Genomic DNA, 19,440 nt, shown 5'->3' with positions numbered 1-19,440 from the left:
CAGAGAAGACTTTAATGTATGTCTGCCATCAACTCAAATAAAAACTATTTAAAGAACCATGGATGCTTTAATGTATTCATAATCTGGTTTATTTTCCAAAAAAAATTGGCTAGTGGAAAATCTGATTGGCTGGTAACTTTAAAAATCTACTAGCCATGTTGGCTGGTGATCAAAAAAGTTAATTTAAAATCCTGCATATAACTGCAATGTCCACGGTTCGGCCTTAGGACGTTTGTTGCATGTCATATCACTCCTTACCCCATTTCGACACTGGAGAAAAATGCTAAAAACAACTAAACATGCTAGTATCAAAAGAAAGGAAGAAAGCACTTACAAACCTCTGAAGCCTGCAATTTAGAATTTGGCCTTGGACTCAATTAACAGTTGTACACTGATGCTGCAGAGGTGTACAGTCAAGAAAGCCTACATCTCTCTCTCTCTCTCTCTCTCTCTCTCTCTCTCTCTCTCTCTCTCTCTTTGTGCCATTGTCTTTATTCCTCCCAATCTCCCTCTCCGAGAGAACCGTGCCTGCCTTCAATCGTCTCTAAATCCCAAACCTCCCAGAGCATACGTGTTTGTTCATCACACTTTCTCCATTCTCTTCTTCTTCTTTTTTGTTTCTGAGATTCTGGTGACATTTTCAAAGTGCCAGATCCTTGCCTTGAGACATTGTGCATGTGCCCACATCTCTCCGCCCCCAAAAACACACACGCATACACACATACATACAGATACACACTCTCCTCGCCTGGAGCCAGGCCCCTCTGTGCTCGTCTACCTCAGAGAAGCTGGAGCTTGGCATAGAGAGGAGGCTCTGGTGGATTCTGTGCTCCGCCTGCCAATGCTGCTCTTTTGATCTGCCGCCAACTGATGACAGATCTACATTAAGCTCATAGTCTTCTCTCTTTCGCTCTGCTTCTCCTCTCCTCTTCCCCGACACTGGGGCAAAAATGTTACTGTAAGTCCACGAGCACTGGTGGGAATCGACATCCCGTGGGGTCGGCGCCGTGAGTCTCCTCTCACACCAAAATGAGAGAAATATAGAACGCTGAGTGGGTTTCCAGCTTGCAGAAAAATACCATGTGGGTGTAAGCCAAAGATAGTGCCATATCAACAATCCAGGGGGAAGCTTTACACATCTCTGATATGTACTTCCAAGTTTTAAAGAAAAAAATCCACCCTTTTATATGGAGATATTGTTACATGTTTATGTCATTTAGTGATGTTGAGTTGTAACTTTTTTTTTTTAAATATTGCTACCCAGTTGCCCTAAGTCTTCTAGTTGAAAATAATGAGGTAAGAAAGTAGAAATGTGGCAGCATGTCTCAGATTTTCAGACTGCAAACTTCAGTTGTTGCAAAAGTCTGTTTCTACATTGTCTATAATGGATTTGTCTCTGTGTGAGTGTTGAATGTGGGTGATTAGTCTAGACAGAAGCCCTCGGTCTCTGGTCCTGAGTGACTGAGCCCAAAAAACAGAGATTAAGGGTAAATTAGTCAGACTGCAGACAATATTTCATAAAACTCTTCTTCTTTAGATTCGGAGGCAATTTTGGTTTGTGGTGTTTAAGTCCATAGACAAAGCTGCCAAACCACCGAGCATATTGTATTCTAGGGGGATCTAGGCATCCCCCTGGTACAGTTAAAAATTAATTAGAAAATAAAAAGCTTCACAAACGTTATAGTGTTGTGACAAGTGTTCTTGTTCTGTGACTGAATAAAATGAAAGAATGCTCCGGCAATTTGAGATGCATAAAAAGCTAAGAGATCTGTCAAGGTAACATCATTTGAGATGATAGAAAAACACAGACATCATTTAGAAAAACAGATAATCTCTTCAGCATCCTATTTTTTTTTTATTGTTTTCTACATTCTGTATTTATTCTGGGTCCCATGCAGCAAAGTGAGTGCTGCTTACAACCTCAACAGCAACAACCAGTTTTCTGTTTTGCTGACTACTTTATCAAGTTGCTCGCAAACAGTGTTGGGAGTTACAAAAGTTACGCAATTACAGTAATGTATTCCTTTTTGCTGTAACACAGTAATATAACGCATTACTAATAACATTTCAGTGATATTATACCCGTTACAATCTCAGTAACACGAGTTACAACGTATTTTAACCCAACATTTAGTTGAAAAAAAAGTCTGCATGTGTTATTTCCTGTTGTTGGATTCGATGGTTGAGATGACTGCAGAGACAGATACATTTGCGAGATGGACATTATTTTCAGGAGTTATTATGCTGCGTTGAAGCGAGCTGTCCTGTCAGTGTTCCCATGGTCAGAGCCAGAACCAGAGACGGTATGGACAACATCTGTGTCCCAACAGCTGACGGTACGGACAACATCTGTGTCCCAACAGGTAACGGTACGGACAACATCTGTGTCCCAACAGGTAACGGTACGGACAACATCTGTGTCCCAACAGGTAACAGAACGTCAGCGCAGACAGCAGTGTGTCCGAGCTGCTGACAGATAACAACATGTTGGGAATTAATGTTTAGGCTTGCTACACATAATATCATACATTGATCAGCGGTGGAAAGTAACTATACCGTACTTCAATACAATTGTAAGGTAGGCCTACTTTCAATTGAGTATTTTCATTTTCTCCTACTTCATACTTCTACTCCACCACAATTCAGAGTCAAGTAGGCCTATTGTATGTTTTACTTCACTATTTATTTGAAAGCTTTAGTTACTGTGCAGATTCACATTAATAATACAAAATATTATGAATAAATTATGATGTATTAAAGTGGATAAAGATGAGACTTTGTTGATCCCGTGGTGAAATTCACAAGCTCCCTGCCAATTCATACTTCCACTGTTATTTTGGTTAAAGTAACTCAAAAGTAATGCAAAAGTAGTGTAAAGCATTAGAATTCAAAGACAGTAATATTGTAATATCACTAATTACTCTCAAATGACAGCAACTAGTAATCTATAATGTATTACATTTTGGAAGTAACTTACCCAACACTAATCGCAAAGTAGCAGAAATTGTATTCAACTACCAACATGTTTGTATTATGAGCCATTTATCCAACTGATAAGTGCCGGTGAAAAATAGTGCACTATGGTAGAAAGTGAGAGCAATTAAATAGGATGCATGGCTAACAGCTGCTGATGAACGAGGAGTGACGGGCGGTGATGGAGCCTCACCATTAGAAAAACACAACCAGCTGTTATTTCTAAAGGGAATCATCTGCTTATTACTGCGATATCCAACAGGAATAGCTCGCCATTACTTAGCATGGCAGGTGGCTTTAAGCAAAGTGGCGCTTTGTGCTGATAGCTGAAAACACTGTCTTTTTCAGTTTTAGCCACTGCTGTTTTCAATCTCATTTTTTTTTTAGACCCTGCGAGGAGGGAAAAAAAATGGCAGATAGCATTTGGTTGGAGCTCGCCATGTTGTTTGTGTTTGTCATTTTCAGAGCTGTCCTTCAGTGGGTCAATGCTTTTGTGTGGGCTGTAAATTGGCAATACGCCTGTCACATTACCATTCAAACGGTCACTGTAAAGCTCCTGTGAGAAAGTCATGGCCTGTCTCAGTGGAGAATCAGAGAACAGAGAATTATGTTTCACTCTTAAGATCATGTACTGTGTCTTTAGTGCACACAGACACATCCACCTCGTGGGTTCAGCTGTATCTTTGTTCAATCCGTCTCAATGCAGCACAGTTGTAGATATTTAATGAAGCTTTCTTTTGCAACAATACGTCTAGTCTCCCCAGATACTGGAGCGAACTAGGAAAGAGCGTATCAGGATACATGAGAGACAGTGAAAATGAGACAGAACAAATGTGAGTGTAAACACGAGAGTCAGAGCGCATGTGGTCATAAGAGGGGGAGAGAATGATGGCAGCTACACGCTCGCTGTGTGGAGCCAGCATATATTATCACTGCATCTATCGTGAAATATTGTACAAATGTCAGCTCCAATGAACACACACTTTTCTTTAAAGCCTTCTGTGATGGTGGTGCTTTACAATTCAACAGTCTATTTGAGAAAATGTCAAAGTGTGATATGGAAATGACTAATTTGACATCCAATCAACTGCTTTTCTCTGGCTTTGGATTCACTGAGTATTAAGAAGTGAATTGTTACTTCATTGGTCTGTTTTAGCAAATGTGGGTCAGTTTTACTAAAACGTTTCATAATAATTTTAAAGATGTGACTGTCAGCTGATCTTCAGTCTATTCCCTACCCTCTCTCTCTCTCTCTCTCTCTCTCTCTCTCTCAGTTTTTAGCTGCCTTTTTTGTGACGAGGATGTGTTAACTTCCTGCCCTCATACAGTGCCTGTATTTCAAAACCCAGCTCCTGCAGGCTTCCCTGATTTGAAATCCAAAGCACACAGCCTTGCTCTGAGCCATGCTGTCCCGTAGAAGAAACAGCTGTTTGCATGAATCTTTAATCTACGCCCACATTGGCACGCCATTGAAGCAGATGAGAATGTTGAGGATCACCTCGATCCCTGATTCAAACTTTCAAGTCCCCCTCCGTTTCAAAATGTCAAACGTCTCATTCACTGGAGTGCGCCACTTAAAAATGTTATAGGTTAGAAAAATGAAAACAGCTACAGCAGTTTACCCAAGTTGCAAAGTGTCTTCATCAGTGTGGAATTCATGAGGGCATAGAAAACTAATGAAAGTACAGAAACTGCTTTTCAAAACCCTTGTCTATTATATATGGGATCGAAAATTAGTCAAATTTGAAATTAATAAATCACATATTACTACCGATATTATCCTGATGTTGATATGTGCTGTATCACCAACACTCTCATCTGCTGATAAATAAAACTACTTTAAGATAATTGTAATATTTGAGCCAATATTGGCACTTTGTGTATGGTTTCTGTCAACAGGATCAATGCACAAGCTTGACTCAAGACAGAAATAAATGCAAAGACATGTATGCAACATCACATAGGAAATAGTCTATATCCACAACCTTCCGCCGGAAATTCCGACATATGTCATTCTTTTCGGCCGGATGTCCGTTACCTACGATTTCTTTGGTTAACTGCCCCTCAGATCTCTGCAGGGTAAATCCAGACAGCTAGCTAGACTATCTGTCCAATCTGAGTTTTCTGTTGTTCTTCCCGAGGCTATTTTGCAGAGGCACCGTGGCTCCGTGCGGAGCTTAGCACCGCCCATGACGATTGTGATTGGTTTAATGAAATGCCAATAAATTCGAGCACGTTTCTCTCCCATCCCAGAATGCTGTGTGGACAAAGCGAGGCTACATACAAAATAACTAAACTGGTTTTCAGTGTAGTGAACTGTGGTCCAGTGTTAATCTTTAATAAAAACTCAAATAAAACTCTTTGCTTAAAATTTTGTAAAACCAATAACATGATATGATCATATCATCACAATACAATTCATATTATATTATACTAATCTATTTAGCTTGGCAAAAGTGTTCCTTTTACCAACAAATAAACATTGAAATGTGATATTGGTGAGTTCATAATTACAATAACAGAGGCCCATATACAGCTGCAGTGATAGCCGATATGTCAGAGCTATAACCTCTCATACTGAGTTAATGAATTGACTTCACCTGGGAGCTAAACCAATAATCGGAGAGGCTGGCTGAGCATGTGGAATGCTACTGCATATTGAAAAAGAGTCAGACACATGCAACCCTCACACATTCTGCTGCTGTTTTGTCAGTGTGTTTTGTAGTCTTAATTTAGAAGGAAATTTAGAGACCCCTCTGGGTTTCGCGTCTCACCTACAGAGTGTATTTTCTTTCCTTTTCACCTTGTTCCAGGACTTTTATGTTTATTTGTCCGCAAAAAGCAGTTTGGTACAATAAGCTAAAATGTAAACACTATAAGCTGGATGTGCTGCCCTGCACAGAAGAGCTATGCGCCTGTCAATATGGCTGCAGGTTTACAATTGTTGTGCTTGGCGGCTGCTGTCTGTATCACACAAGTGTGAAAAGCAATAACACCACCAAAGTGCAACTGTTGGCGGTCAATATTTTCTCTCCCTGATAAACCCTCTGGGCAGGAGCGTTCCTTCGGCTAGCCAACACAAACACAGCTTTGCAGTTTCAATCTGTCACAGTGTGTGAATATGGAGCCAGAAAGAAAAAAAAGAAAATATAAACCCTTGTCTTGCCACTCTGTATTCTCAGTTTCACAGAGGAATCTTCCAAATATGAAGTTTAAGGATTGCCAGAGATAAAGTCACGCTCCGCGTCAGTGTCAACAGGGTTAAAAACAACTCCCCGCTAAAAGCAAATTAGTCTTCATGGCTGCCGCGCTGCGACTTTGATTCGATTTACCTTTTCTAATGTCACTTCTCTGCAGGTGAACGTGTTTATAGAAAAAGCAATCTGAGGCATCTACTGTGAACTAGACACAAAAGTATAATTTAGCACAAAACACACTTTTCTGTTGCAAAAAGGAGGGACAAAAAGATTACCTTGTAAAAGTCAGATGTGTTTGTGGGAGAAAGTCTGCAGGTTGGCCTGAACGGGATACATGAACACGTCTGCCTCAGCTGTATCTGGGAAAGAGACCAGATATGCCAAGGTTATTCCACAGCTGTGAGGCTTTTCAGTGCAACATGTTGTGATCACACATAATTTACAGCATCTAACCGTATGCGTGCATCAATGTATCGAGCTGAGGGATCCACACAGCTCATATTGATGCAAACACAAGAGAGCGTGGGAAACTGAGATTTACAAAGTTTGCACGCATACTGTGCTAAGTTACAGCACCCACATCACACTCATACACACCTACAGAAACACACATTCACACAAACAGTCAACAAGCCTCCAATTCCCAAAGCAGCTGTGGACTCGGCAGACTCTGCTACCCGGTGGCTTACTTTTGAAGATGAATCTCCAGAGCCCCCTAAGGAAAACAGCGTTTTGCCGGGGATGTCCAGGAACGTTAACTGTCGCCGTCTCTCTCCACACTCAGACACTGACGGCTGTGATGAGAAGGCGCGGCGCTCCCACACTGAGGCAGGGTAATTGGCTAGAGATGATGGGCCATAAACATACATCACAGGGGCGGCGAAGCGCCAAGCAGACAGCTAACTAAGGCTCTCTTTCTACTGCGTGGCTCTTGTTTGTTATACACACACACACACACACACACACACACACACACACACACACATACACACACACACACACACACACACACACACACACACACACACACACGCATGCAGCCACACACACTTCACTTCCCTGGATATTCACGCTCTTTGAACACATGGGCTGGCCCATCATTATTACAACAGAGAGAAAAAAAAAAAAAAAAACTGCCACTCCCTTCATTCAATCTATCACCATAAAACCAAGATGGCACACTGTATTTTGTGCATGGCCCTTTTCACCATTTCCTTAGGCATTATGGCCATAACCCAAAGGATGCTCTCTCCTGCCATCATCATCCACTGATATATAATAATAATAGGCACTACCCATTTAAAATGCATCATCACCATAACAGATAGGATGCCCTCTCTCTCACCATTACTACCACCACACAGTGGCGGATAATGGGCTATCCGTTCCTGCAGTGCTATCGCCACAGTGCAGACTTTCCTTCCATTACCATAACACTTCTGTCATAATAAGCAGGGAGAGCCTTCCAGTCATGACCACAGCTCTCCGAGAGGAGGTCAGTCATGTCAGACTGTTTTCTCACACGCTGGTAATTGGGAGAAATAAGGCTGGGTGAGGAAATAGCACTGGAGCTTCCCTTTCTTCTCAGTGGTTTGCTGCGCGAGGCAGCATTTCGCTATGATCCAGTAGTGCTGCCGAGCCATTTGACGTATAGGAAAATGACCAAGGAAATATATATATATATATATATAAATATATGAGATATGGGAAACAGTGGCAGTTAGTAAGGGCTCGCACAATTGCAGCTGTTTGCACCATCTCATGATGCTGTATCATAATGGATTTTTCCCTCCGATACAGTTTGCCCTATTCTGCATGCTCTAATACCGTGACATGGGATGAGGATTCCATCAATAAAATCCACTTCATTCATCTAATCCTCTTTCTTTTTCTGGGTTTTCCAGATTTAGTTTGACAGGTCTTGCATGACTGCTTTTCTTTTTTTTCTTCTTCTTTTTCTCTCAGAGACAAGCGCCAACCTAAAGACCCCTTCACTCTCTCAGCAGACTGGAACTTTGAGGGGGAGAGTAAAACCAATGGCAGGGAGTGGGAGGGACAAGGGGGGGTCCAGGCAATGCTCTCATTATTCAGGAAGACACTCGAGGCCACAGGAAATAGCACACTTCATTTTTTCTTGTCAAACTCTGGCTGGTTTAATGGCGTGTTCACAGCAAGTGGTGAGACAAAGGGATGGCGTGGCCGGGCCGAGACGTGGAAGGAGTGCTGATCAAGACGGAGGCCGTCATCGCAGCGGCAGCTACCCAGCATTCTCCTCAAAGGAAGACCACCTGAGTTGCTAAAGCTGCAAACAGTGGCAAATAAATATGTCTCATCTTTCAGAGAGCAAGTAGACTAGGGGTAGCTTTCAAAGAGGAAAATGAAATATGATCTCAATTATACTCTAACTGTAGAGAGGCACAGATGTCCCTATTGTTCCTCCCATTCCACATCCTCCTAAACCTTCCCTCATTATTGCCTTCATTACCGGCGCCATCGATATGGCAGGCGGCTGCCAGAAAACCTGGATGTATCCACAACTCATCATCCAAACACCAATTAATCATCCGCCCAGCAATTACACACCTTTCCACCATACCGTCCATTGATTTTGAACACAGTGATGCTTTTCTCTATTTCATTTGTACAGCACAAGCTCCTGTGACTGAGGCTATGGCGAGCTGCAGGCCATGCAAAGCAATCTCCTCCTGCTCCATATATCCGCTGGACTGGAACTGTGTTTTGATCAGAGAGATGATGGGGCAGGTGTTTTGGTACAGCTTCATGTCAGTGAGAAGCCTCATCCCATTGCATTCCAATCTCCAGGCATGGCAGCGGGCTGTGGTGTCAGGCAGCCTCTTTTGTTCGACTCCTAATTGGGGTAATTTATTGTCCTAACAGACAGAGCAGCTGTGGCTTTACAGCATAGCACCAATTAAATCCAGATGCTGGAATGGAAAGACGTGGCTGAACGTGACTTGGGGACCAATCACTAATATTAACTCAGATCTGGGCGAGATGAATATGACAAGCTGTGATGAGAGATTCTTCTCAACGCATCGCTACGCCACTGATATTGAAAACATGCAATTTTGATGAGGATTCATGAAAACAGTCAGCACCAGATCTCAGGCTGACGTTATGCATCATTTCTAATAATGGATGCAATTATCTGCCAGGTTAAACAAATCGAAACAGAAATCTGCGGGGACGCCTGACAGCCTGGTGCTAGGACTGCGACTGCAATGCAATCTGCAATTAAGCTATTGGACTCTGTAATCTTGTTCTAGTTTTACTCTTGTTAAAGTAGTTTTTCCTTCACAAAATGGCTCTGACAGAGGATCAGGTGAACATGAGCGGAAGACCTGGGGAATATGGGGAGCAACTGAAAGAAATCAGGTCGCTGTGAAGATTTCTCCAGGGCCGGGCTAACCCCGCCATACTGTGCTTGGCCCATGTGTCTCTTCAATCCGGGTTCTTTAGACGAAGAGCCCCGGGGACAGACACAAATGTGAGTAACAAAGAGAATGAAGGCAGAGCGAGGTCACCACCTCGGGAGCTGCAGCAAACTCTGAAACCGTGGATGCACAGCGACTCCTTTGGCTTCAAATTCAAAGGGAAAGGAGAGGGAGCAATGAGGCAACCCTGGCGAGGTTCTCCTTCTCTTGTTCATTTGTCTTCTCTGTGAAGTTTCAATGAAGTGTTTGTCTGCTCTGCCACTGTTTACTCTAAATGGGGAGTGTTTGTTAATGTAATGTGCACAGCCCGGGACAACTTAAACATCGTAATGACTTATATATTGGTGTCATTTTTTCCCCCCCATAGCACAAAATGCTGCTCTCAATCTACTGACTATTTCATTTTAATTCAGTAAGTGCTGTTAATGTGTAGCAACTGAAAAATTAGTAAGGAAGACTAAAGAGTACAGTTGACACGGTTGCTGCTGCTTCAACACAGAAATGAGCAGAATAGATAAAATCTGTATTATAATCAGTATTCAATTCAAAATCGATTCATAGAATTCCAAAAATCGAATGATATTTTTTTTTAATTTTTTTTTTATTGTATGTCTACTGCAATCACATGAGAAAAGTAACTACATTTACATACTGTGAATCGTTTTTTTAAATCGAGAATCGTTTTTGAATCGAAAATTGATTTTGGATCGAATCGTGAGCCTGAAATTCAATATCGAATCGAATCGTGACATTTTCTGAATCGTGCACCCCTAATAATCAGTAATATCTGGACAAGCCTAAAAAAATGACAGTCAAGGTACCCTTTTAGGTATTTACTTGCATGAGAGCAAAGAATAAAACCACATCTGCTCATTATTATGGTTAACCGCTGTAAGTTATTCTGTTGTTAATCTTTTTTTATACTAACAAAGCTGCACCAAAACAAATTTGGAACACCTCACACCTCAGTCTGGAAAATGGATGAGATAAATGGATGAGATAATCATATCTCATCCATTAATTCATAAGCATGAATCTCTTTGTAGCGAAATTTAAGACAGATAATGCTCTCAGTTGTGCATATATAAAGAAAAACAGACAGCTTGCTGAAATTTTTAAGCACAGGTTACAAAATAAACCAGCGTTGGTGACCAGACTTAACAAATTAGAAGTTTTTAAAGCTTTTTACTGCATACTGTAGATTTAAAAACATTAATAGTATTCACATTAATCATAGTATTACATTAGTGCACTATTTATTACACTGAGAGATCACTGCTTAGCTTGCCATCAGCAAGGTAAAAATATGTTGTGGTGGGGAAAAAATCTTTAAATATTACTGCCATCCATGTCACATAAAAATATTTGCAGCTAACTCATATTTTGCATTGTTTTATTTGTATTATTTTCTTATGTTAAACTGTACAGAGAATGCAATATGAACCAACAGCGAACACAAATAATTAGCAGGTTAGGTTAATATATAGAGGAAGTAGGTTACACCTTTGCTTTGTACTTAACAAAAAGGAGCACACAAGTCTCTAATCGTGTTCACCAAATTTGCAAGTTTTGAGTAGAATGTTTATTTTAATTATTAGTGATACTGGATAAATTCAGGAAAAAAATTTCAACAAATAGACTGACCCATGCTCACAATCAGTCAGACAAATCTGTGTTAGTAGCAGATCAACAAAAAACCTTTAAGAATAACATTTTAATTTCAATTACAAAATTGACATACTTTTAGTTATTATCTTTCACTAACTGACCCTGACTGTGATCAGTGATAAAATTATTATTATTATTTTTATTTTTACAATTTATAAGTCCAACATTACAAGACAGATTACACTGCAACTATTCAAGACAGTGCAACTCTGAGTATAGTATAATAAAGATACATAACCTTCTGCTAGTCCCCTGAAACTGAACCTTTATACAATATTTAAAGTGGAGGTTAAGAAAGGTTGGGTGATGGGAGTTTGACATGACAGGATCGCATTCATGCTTGGCACCAGTGAAGCACGCAGAACCTTGCTCGAATGAACCCTCCTCTTGAGATGAAAGATGGAAGGAGTTCATTGACTTGTACATCTCTGTAGCACCTTCCTCTATTAGAATTCACTCCCGGCACGGGGCCCTTCTGAATCTCATTACTTTCCTCATTGTACAACTGACTTCAAACCCCAAAGACAATATAAAATACCTGTTTGCTGTAGCCTTGACAACAGTGGCTCTGCTCCGTTGCCGTAACCTCTCTTTCCCCCTTCTCACTCTCTCCGAAAGAGTCAAACTCGGTTTGAGAGCAAAGAGCCGTAAGCGGTCCGACTGGATGCAGGAAACCTCTGTGCTTTATGAGGATAAAGAGCTCTGACCCAATTAGCTGTCTTTGTTAAATAAAACTCCACTGGCCCTCATTTAAACTGCTATATACCCCCGTCTCCTCCTCCCCTGCTTGTGTTTTTACAGTACAAAGTGATTACAGATTTAATTAGCTGAGGACCTTCCTTCAGGGAGACTCCTAAATCCATATTGATATTTCTGCAGAGTTCGGAGATAGAGGCCTCGGCTCTGGAATGATGACTTACGAGGGAGGCTGCAGAAAAATTTAATGAAAAGATGATTTGCAACTTTTACCCGCTCCTGTTTACTTTTTTCCCTGAGGCTAATCATTGGGCTGAGAATTATGCAGAGAGCAAGGAGTGGATCAATGCTGCTTTTCTGGGAGAGCTTTGGATGTAAACAGGCCTGCTGTCAACATAGCAGCTTTTCTGGTTTTGACAAGATGTTCTTCTACTACTGGACGCTGCTGAAATGTATTAACAGTTTAACACCTTAATACCATTTTTTTAACTGGATTCACCATTCTATGTTCAAATATCAACAAGGAGAAATCCATAGAAGAGGCAGCGATAGCAGTTGTAACACACCAGATTACAACACAGCGACATGGATCAACAGGTTGTTAGTAGGAAGTCACATTCTCCACTCCCTCTCTTGTTGATGCTATTGCTATTATGAACTCCAGCTGGGTACATTAGGTCCAGCTGAGGGATGTTCAGTGGCACACTGGGAAATGCAGGAAGTTACATACAGCACCCAAGATTACAATAATTTCATATTTAGAATAAGTGTTATAAGAGGATGAGAAGGATCTTAAAGCGTAACTCTCGCCAAAATGCAACCTAGGGTTCTTGTCAGTCAAAAAGAGTCGATCTCCGAATGCAACGTAACAGGGAGGAGAGTAAAGATGGAAAGCTCCTAAAGCTTAGTTCCATATAAATGCACGGATAATTTGTTGTTTTGTCGTTAGTGAAAAACAATATTGACCTTGTAGTTGAAAAAGGAGCCTCATATAAGAATGACATTTCCTCCTATGGAGTCCGTTCATTCGCATTCGGAGATCGACACTTTTTGACTGACGAGATGGCGGATAGCGTAAACAACTGCTAAAGTAAGTCGTTCAAAACCTTTCTTTTTAGTAAACTCTGTGTACACAAACAATGTTCTCAATGCTGGAGTTCATGTGTAGAGCCCCTGGTCATACTTTGAGCAAAGTTTCATGTTGTGTCGAGCCTTTTTAGTGTTTTAAAAATGTTGATTTTGATGCGATCATAGTAATGCCCCTAGCTCTCCCATTCAAAAGGCCATTTGACCGAAAACGAGAATACGGTCAATCTTAAAAGTGGCGTTTCCGTCCTAATTATGCTTTTAAACTAAAGTTTGACTCGGGTATATTCACTAAAAGACCCTAGGTTGCATTCTGGCGAGAGTTACACTTTAAAGAGCATACACCGTAAAGCGTCAGTTTTGGCATGAAAGCCTTCAACAGAATTGTAATAAATGCTCTAATGAAAGCTTTTCAGCCAACATGTTCTCGTGGATATGCTGTATTTGTCTTTTTTTTTCACATCCTCAACATACTCTTATGTATGAATACAAAGTAATAGGGGTGTGAATCTTCACTGGTCTCACGGTTCAATTTGATTCCGATTATCCTGTCAACAATTCAAATCGATTGGATATCATGATGTACCACAATGCCTCACCTCCTCATTATTATTGCTACACATGGTTGTCATTAACAAATTAAAGCAGTCAGATGCATCAGTGCAAAATCGTCTACGTCCGTATCGCGCTGCATCAACGCAATAATTTATTTTAATACCCCTATAAAGCAGTGTGCCATGGGTTTCTTTACATCAAGACTGTACTGAGCATACAGTACGGTGCTGAACAGCTGGGGAGCTGTGAAGTAACGTGCTGGAGCCAGGGAGTACATGCAAATGAGTGTGGAGAGTATGGAGGTGTCAGAGGGGCTCGTCAAACTCCCTGCATGTACTATGAATATTTCACTACAGACACACAGCAACTTCCCGGCCCAGCCCTGGAGACAGACCAAGAAACAGAGACAAATAGATTCTGTGGATAGATAGATATGTAGATGGATAGATAAGTAGATGATAGCTATGTAGATAGATAGATAGATAGATAGATAGATAGATAGATAGATAGATAGATAGATAGATAGATGGTTAGATAAGTAGATGATAGATAGACAGATAGATAGATAGATAGATAGATAGATAGATAGATAAATAGATAGATATGTAGATGGATAGATAAGTAGATGATAGATAGATAGATAGATAGATAGATAGATAGATAGATATGTAGATGATAGATAGATAGATAGATAGGTAGATGGATAGATATGTAGATGATAGATAAGTAGATGATAGATAGATAGATATGTAGATGATAGATAAGTAGATAGATAGATATGTAGATGATAGATAAGTAGATAGATAGATAGATAGATAGATAGATAGATAGATAGATAGATAGATAGGTAGATGGATAGATATGTAGATGATAGATAGATAGATAGATAGATAGATAGATAGATAGATAGATAGATAGGTAGATGGATAGATATGTAGATGATAGATAAGTAGATGATAGATAGATAGATAGATATGTAGATGATAGATAGATAGATAGATAGATAGATAGATAGATAGATAGATAGATAGATATGTAAATGGATAGATAGGTAGAAGGATAGTTAAGTAGATGGATAGATATGTAGATGACATATGTAAATGGATAGACAGATAGATGGATGGATCGCCCCCACTCTAGCCCCCCACCCCCTTCACCCCACATGGATACCTGTCTCAGGCTTCAACTCACAGCCCTAAATTTCAGGAGGCAGGAATGACAGCAGCTCCCCACAGCTGACAGCGCACCATCCAGTACCAACAGGGGCTGTCTGATGGCTCACCCTCAGCACACCAGCAGGTTACCCCCAGATAAGACTGACCAACCGACACACATGCATGATGAAGGAGATCACCAAAGTGAGCATGAATGCCTGTTCCCAATTTTAGTACCATCCAATAATTGCTGAGAAATTTCACCCAAAACCACAAATTCAACCTTCTGGTGGCGTGAGACGACATGTCAGTAGGATTCATTATCTGGGGAATAAATGTACACAATTTTTCCATTCAGACAAATGCACACAATGTATTCTCATCCAAGCCACAAACTGCCTCTGCTCAGTGAAAGCCCCAACTACAATCACACTTCAGTAATGGGATAACTCCACATCTCTGGGGAGAGGCAATCTCATAGCACATCCTGTACCTTTTGTATCATTACAAGCAGCACACGGAGCAACAGAAAACAACTATAGATTCATCTTCTTACTTCTTCAAACAGAATGCCTTCATTACTTAATACAAAACATTTTTGAAGCAAAATCGACCAACACTGAGTTGAGAAAATGCTTCTCTCTTTTGGGAATGTGACCCTTAAGGATCGCCACAGTACAGCAGTTAATTTCTAGCTTCAGACAGAGCTCTAAGAATTCAATTTTCCCCTTGGAGAACTTTATTTTTTTGTTATGTTTCAGATATACAATGGACTTGCCTTTATTTTTCAGAGGTTCTTTATGTTTTCTTCGCCTTTAACACTACTGTTCATCCGGATATATAAAAATGCAACACCATGCGGTCGACTGTCCCAAGCATTTGTTGCAATAAATAGATGGTTTCATTTTGGCAGCTGCATGTTAAGTGCTATGTTTTGATTTAAAGATTGCCATGTTGTGCTGATCAATATGTCTGCATCAGATGAGCTGAGGTTTACAGGGGCAGCGGAGGGAGGAGGAGGAGCACTAAAGCTGTAAATCTGACCAGAAGCACTTACTTCCACTGCGTATCCTATGGGCCATTATTGGTGGGTGTGCTCACACATCAAAGTGGCAGGGGTCTTCCAGGCTAAAAAGGAATAAGAAACAAAGGACCATTAAATCACAGTGATAGACCCTGCATCGAGCAACACACATGTGAACACACAACACACACACACACACACACACACACACTTAAACACTGCTGTATGAGGACTGTGAACAGAGAAAGACAGAGAGAAGAGGAGAGGGACAGAAAGGGAGCGTAACATTGATTTTCCCCCTCTGAAGTGCCAGTTCATCATTCTGTGAGACACACTCTATTGATCCGCCGCCTTTAGTTTGTTTGTAATTTTGGGGGCTCAAAACCCTTCACAAAGATAGATCCTCTTATATGCCACTTGCCTCCGAGATGAAGAATGGGAGGATCAATGGATGTGTGGAGATGACCTCATTTTGCTAGGTGCTCCTCGCTCACTTGGTTTTTGTGGCCCTGTTTAAAAAAAGGAGCTTTGGGGTAGGTGGATGTGGGGGGAATCCAGGCAACTGTGTGTTTATTATAATAATATAAGCCCCAGTCTTGCCATAAGTTAACTTTTCAGCTTTGATCTCACATTAGTACTCCGTAACATTATTTTATGAATGAATGTCCAGTGGAGGAGAGTGTCCCATCGCTCCTTAATAATCTCACCGTAAGATCTTTTTTTTCCTTTCTTCTTCTCTTCCATGGCATCTGGTATGAAGTGAATACAGACTGTGTGCCATTTACTAACATCACATTACATAACTTCTGGACATTTAAGTTCATACTTCAAGCAGTTACCTCCTGCTGCCATTTGGAGCTGAAAGCAATGTGCTAAGTTGCCAAGTGCAGTTTTAATTCAAAACCTTTAATGCCCCTCAAAAAGCTCTTTACTGGATAATTTCTTCTTACTTCCCATGGCTGAAAAAACAGTACAAATTGGACTTTTTCAAGCAAGTAATCTGTGTAGTGCAGCAAAATCCCAACAAGCATGCCATCATTAGTGGGGCTTTTGTAAAGGATGCAACTGCAACTACAGTAAGTCTTCAGAAAAGAAAAGCGTCCTCTGCGTAACAAACGGAACCTTTAGTCAACAGAAAATTCTGTTTGTTTTACAACCGGATGTTATTTTTGTGCTTATGACAACATTGTACCCACACTCAAAATTCCTCATTTTATAGAAAACCCGTGTTTTTTGCAATTGTATTGTCTTCTACAGTTTGTTCATGTTCCTTGACCTGTTGGTTATTTTTAATAACTGCATTCTCAGATCTCAGTAAGCATACTGGGAATAAACATTTTATTAAATTAAGATTGTAGATTAAGATTGTAAAAACAAAACAAAAAAATCCGTTAAAAGCAAAGAGTTTAAAAAAAGGTAAATGAGAGTTTATTTAGTTGTGGTTAAGTTGTGGATTGGAGGGTGTAAATACTTCCTTTAGGAAAAGGTTCATGCCTACAAATATCTATAGTCAATTCAATAATAAAGAACCTTATAAGCTTAATAACAATTTATAATGTCACTCAGTTGGTCAGATTTTTTGAAGCAGCCAAAAAGCAAAAAGTAAAAAAACTCTTCTTTTTTTTTATCAGTATCAGAATCAGCAGTCTTGAAACCCATCATAATAGTGGACTACCCCTTAACAAACTCCAACCAAACACTACAGTAGCTGATTTTTTTTGTGATCTGTGAACATTTAACTGGAGATAGGCGACTAATCAATCATGGTGTGTAGTGATTGGTTGCAACATAAGCCTGCAGATTCTAGGGAGTGGCACATGTTTGAGAGCTACTGTTTACACAGAAGAAAACAAATCCATCTGGGGATTCTATTGTGAAATATTTCCGTTCTGGGTTTCTTATCTAGATAATAATAATAATAATAATAATAATAATAACTTTTATTTATATAGCGCCTTTCATGAAACCCAAGGACACTTTATAGAATGACAGTGGCTATACTAAGGTGGGTTGTAGGCTGTGGTGAACATGTGGTGTTTCAGGAGTTTTTTTTTTTAAATGTCAAAAGACGGGCAAAAGATGTGGCATGTAGGTTAAGAATGAGTCAACACATCCCAATAAATTATAAGCTGCAATGTCAAAGCTGTTGTCTCTCTCAGAAACTTCCAAACTGGCAAAACTTCCTCGCGAATGGACTCATCCGAAAATTAAAACAATATACCCATAGAAGGATTATCTGTCAAACACAGAGAATAAGTGTAAATAAGAAAAAAAGGTAAATAAGAGTTTTATTTAGTTGTAGTTTAGTTGTGGATTGTAGGGTGGATCGTACATGTTTTAAAGGAATAAATACTTCTCTCCGGGAGCGAGCCGAATGGGGTTTCCCTGCCAACATTGTGTTGGTGCTGTATATATTCATCGCAGCCCCTTTCCCACTGTGACCTTGATAGCTTCCAGGAAAATTCTCATCCTGAGAGACAACCACCCACATACAGCCTTACCTTAACATCTCATCTGCACTTTATCATACCCCCCCACCATATTCAGAGCAACGGAGAGCTATCACCTCAGAACAGCTTCAGAGAATATGAAGGTCATCATACCATAGCATACAAAACAGCGACTCGGTGAAAACATCCTTTAGTCAAGGTTCAGTGAACAAAACAACAAACAGACACCCACTCACAAGAAAAAGACTAAATGTCTGCAGTGTTCCATGGAAAACTATTATTTTCACATCGTAATGTTGTCTATTGTTCACCGTCAAAATCAAGTTATATATTTGTGGGGGGATTTTTGTAATGAATTTCTAATCACCATGCCACACATTTTCCCGCTCTTACCCACTTTCATCAGTCTGAAATTATTCATGAGAAAAATAAAATACATCAAATAGGCTACCTTAAAAACCAAACAATATAAATTGGCAATTTTTTTTTTTTTTTTTAATGATGATGATGATTGCAACCTTGAATGTTTCCTTTATAGAATGAAAAAACTCAAATACATTTCACATTAGCCTGGGACATTCAATTAATTCTATTTTTCCTATTTTATAACACAATGTCACCCACTCAGCAAACAACAACTGTAGCAGTCAGCATGCTAATGTTCCTGTCTAAGCCAGTGCTTTTGCCTGGCAGTAAATCTGTGCCTTGCCCCCCCCACACACACACACACACACACACACACACACACACACACACACACAGACACATTTTCTCTCTCTCTCTGGTTTTCCTCTCTCTTATATATTTGAGCTGCTATTTTAATGCATTTAAGCATATTTATTCTGTTTTATCCTGATATATATATATATATATATATATATATATATATATATAGATATATATATATATATATATATATATATATATATATATACATATATATACATATATATTTATTTATATTTATTCTATTCTATTACATTAAGTTCCAAAATAATATATATATATATATATAATTATTATATTGTTATTATTTATTGTATAAATCTGAGGCTAGACTCCAAGACTGAAATGATCCTAAAGAATCCAAAAGAGAACATTAGCAAAGAGGACTGAAGTTTTTTGTATCAAGGGCTCAAAACTGAACTTTACTGAACTAATACAATCGGTAAAAGGCTCAAG

The 19,440-nt window shown here is 39.8% G+C and overlaps 1 protein-coding gene across 7 annotated transcripts in view; it reads right to left on the bottom strand.

Moving 5' to 3' along the window:
• The window catches only part of LOC116046857 (mgat4 family member C), a 112,113-nt gene that overhangs the window by 43,794 nt on the left and 48,879 nt on the right, over positions 1–19,440 (bottom strand). For 4 of the 7 annotated variants that reach the window (XM_031295322.2, XM_036002857.1, XM_031295323.2 and 1 more), the window contains one exon: positions 15,842–15,912. In XM_031295322.2, coding sequence (XP_031151182.1) covers positions 15,842–15,866 — 25 coding nt within the window. In that variant the 5' untranslated portion in view covers positions 15,867–15,912. Of the gene's footprint in view, positions 1–6,445; positions 6,530–6,859; positions 6,981–15,841; positions 15,913–19,440 lie in introns of those variants that run through there. The other 3 variants (XM_031295325.2, XM_036002858.1, XM_031295327.2) reach the window with 2 other exon arrangements.

The sequence above is a fragment of the Sander lucioperca genome, chromosome 7, assembly GCF_008315115.2.
Source record: "Sander lucioperca isolate FBNREF2018 chromosome 7, SLUC_FBN_1.2, whole genome shotgun sequence".
NCBI lineage: Eukaryota > Metazoa > Chordata > Actinopteri > Perciformes > Percidae > Sander > Sander lucioperca.
This window is presented reverse-complemented; position numbering and strand designations above follow the sequence as displayed.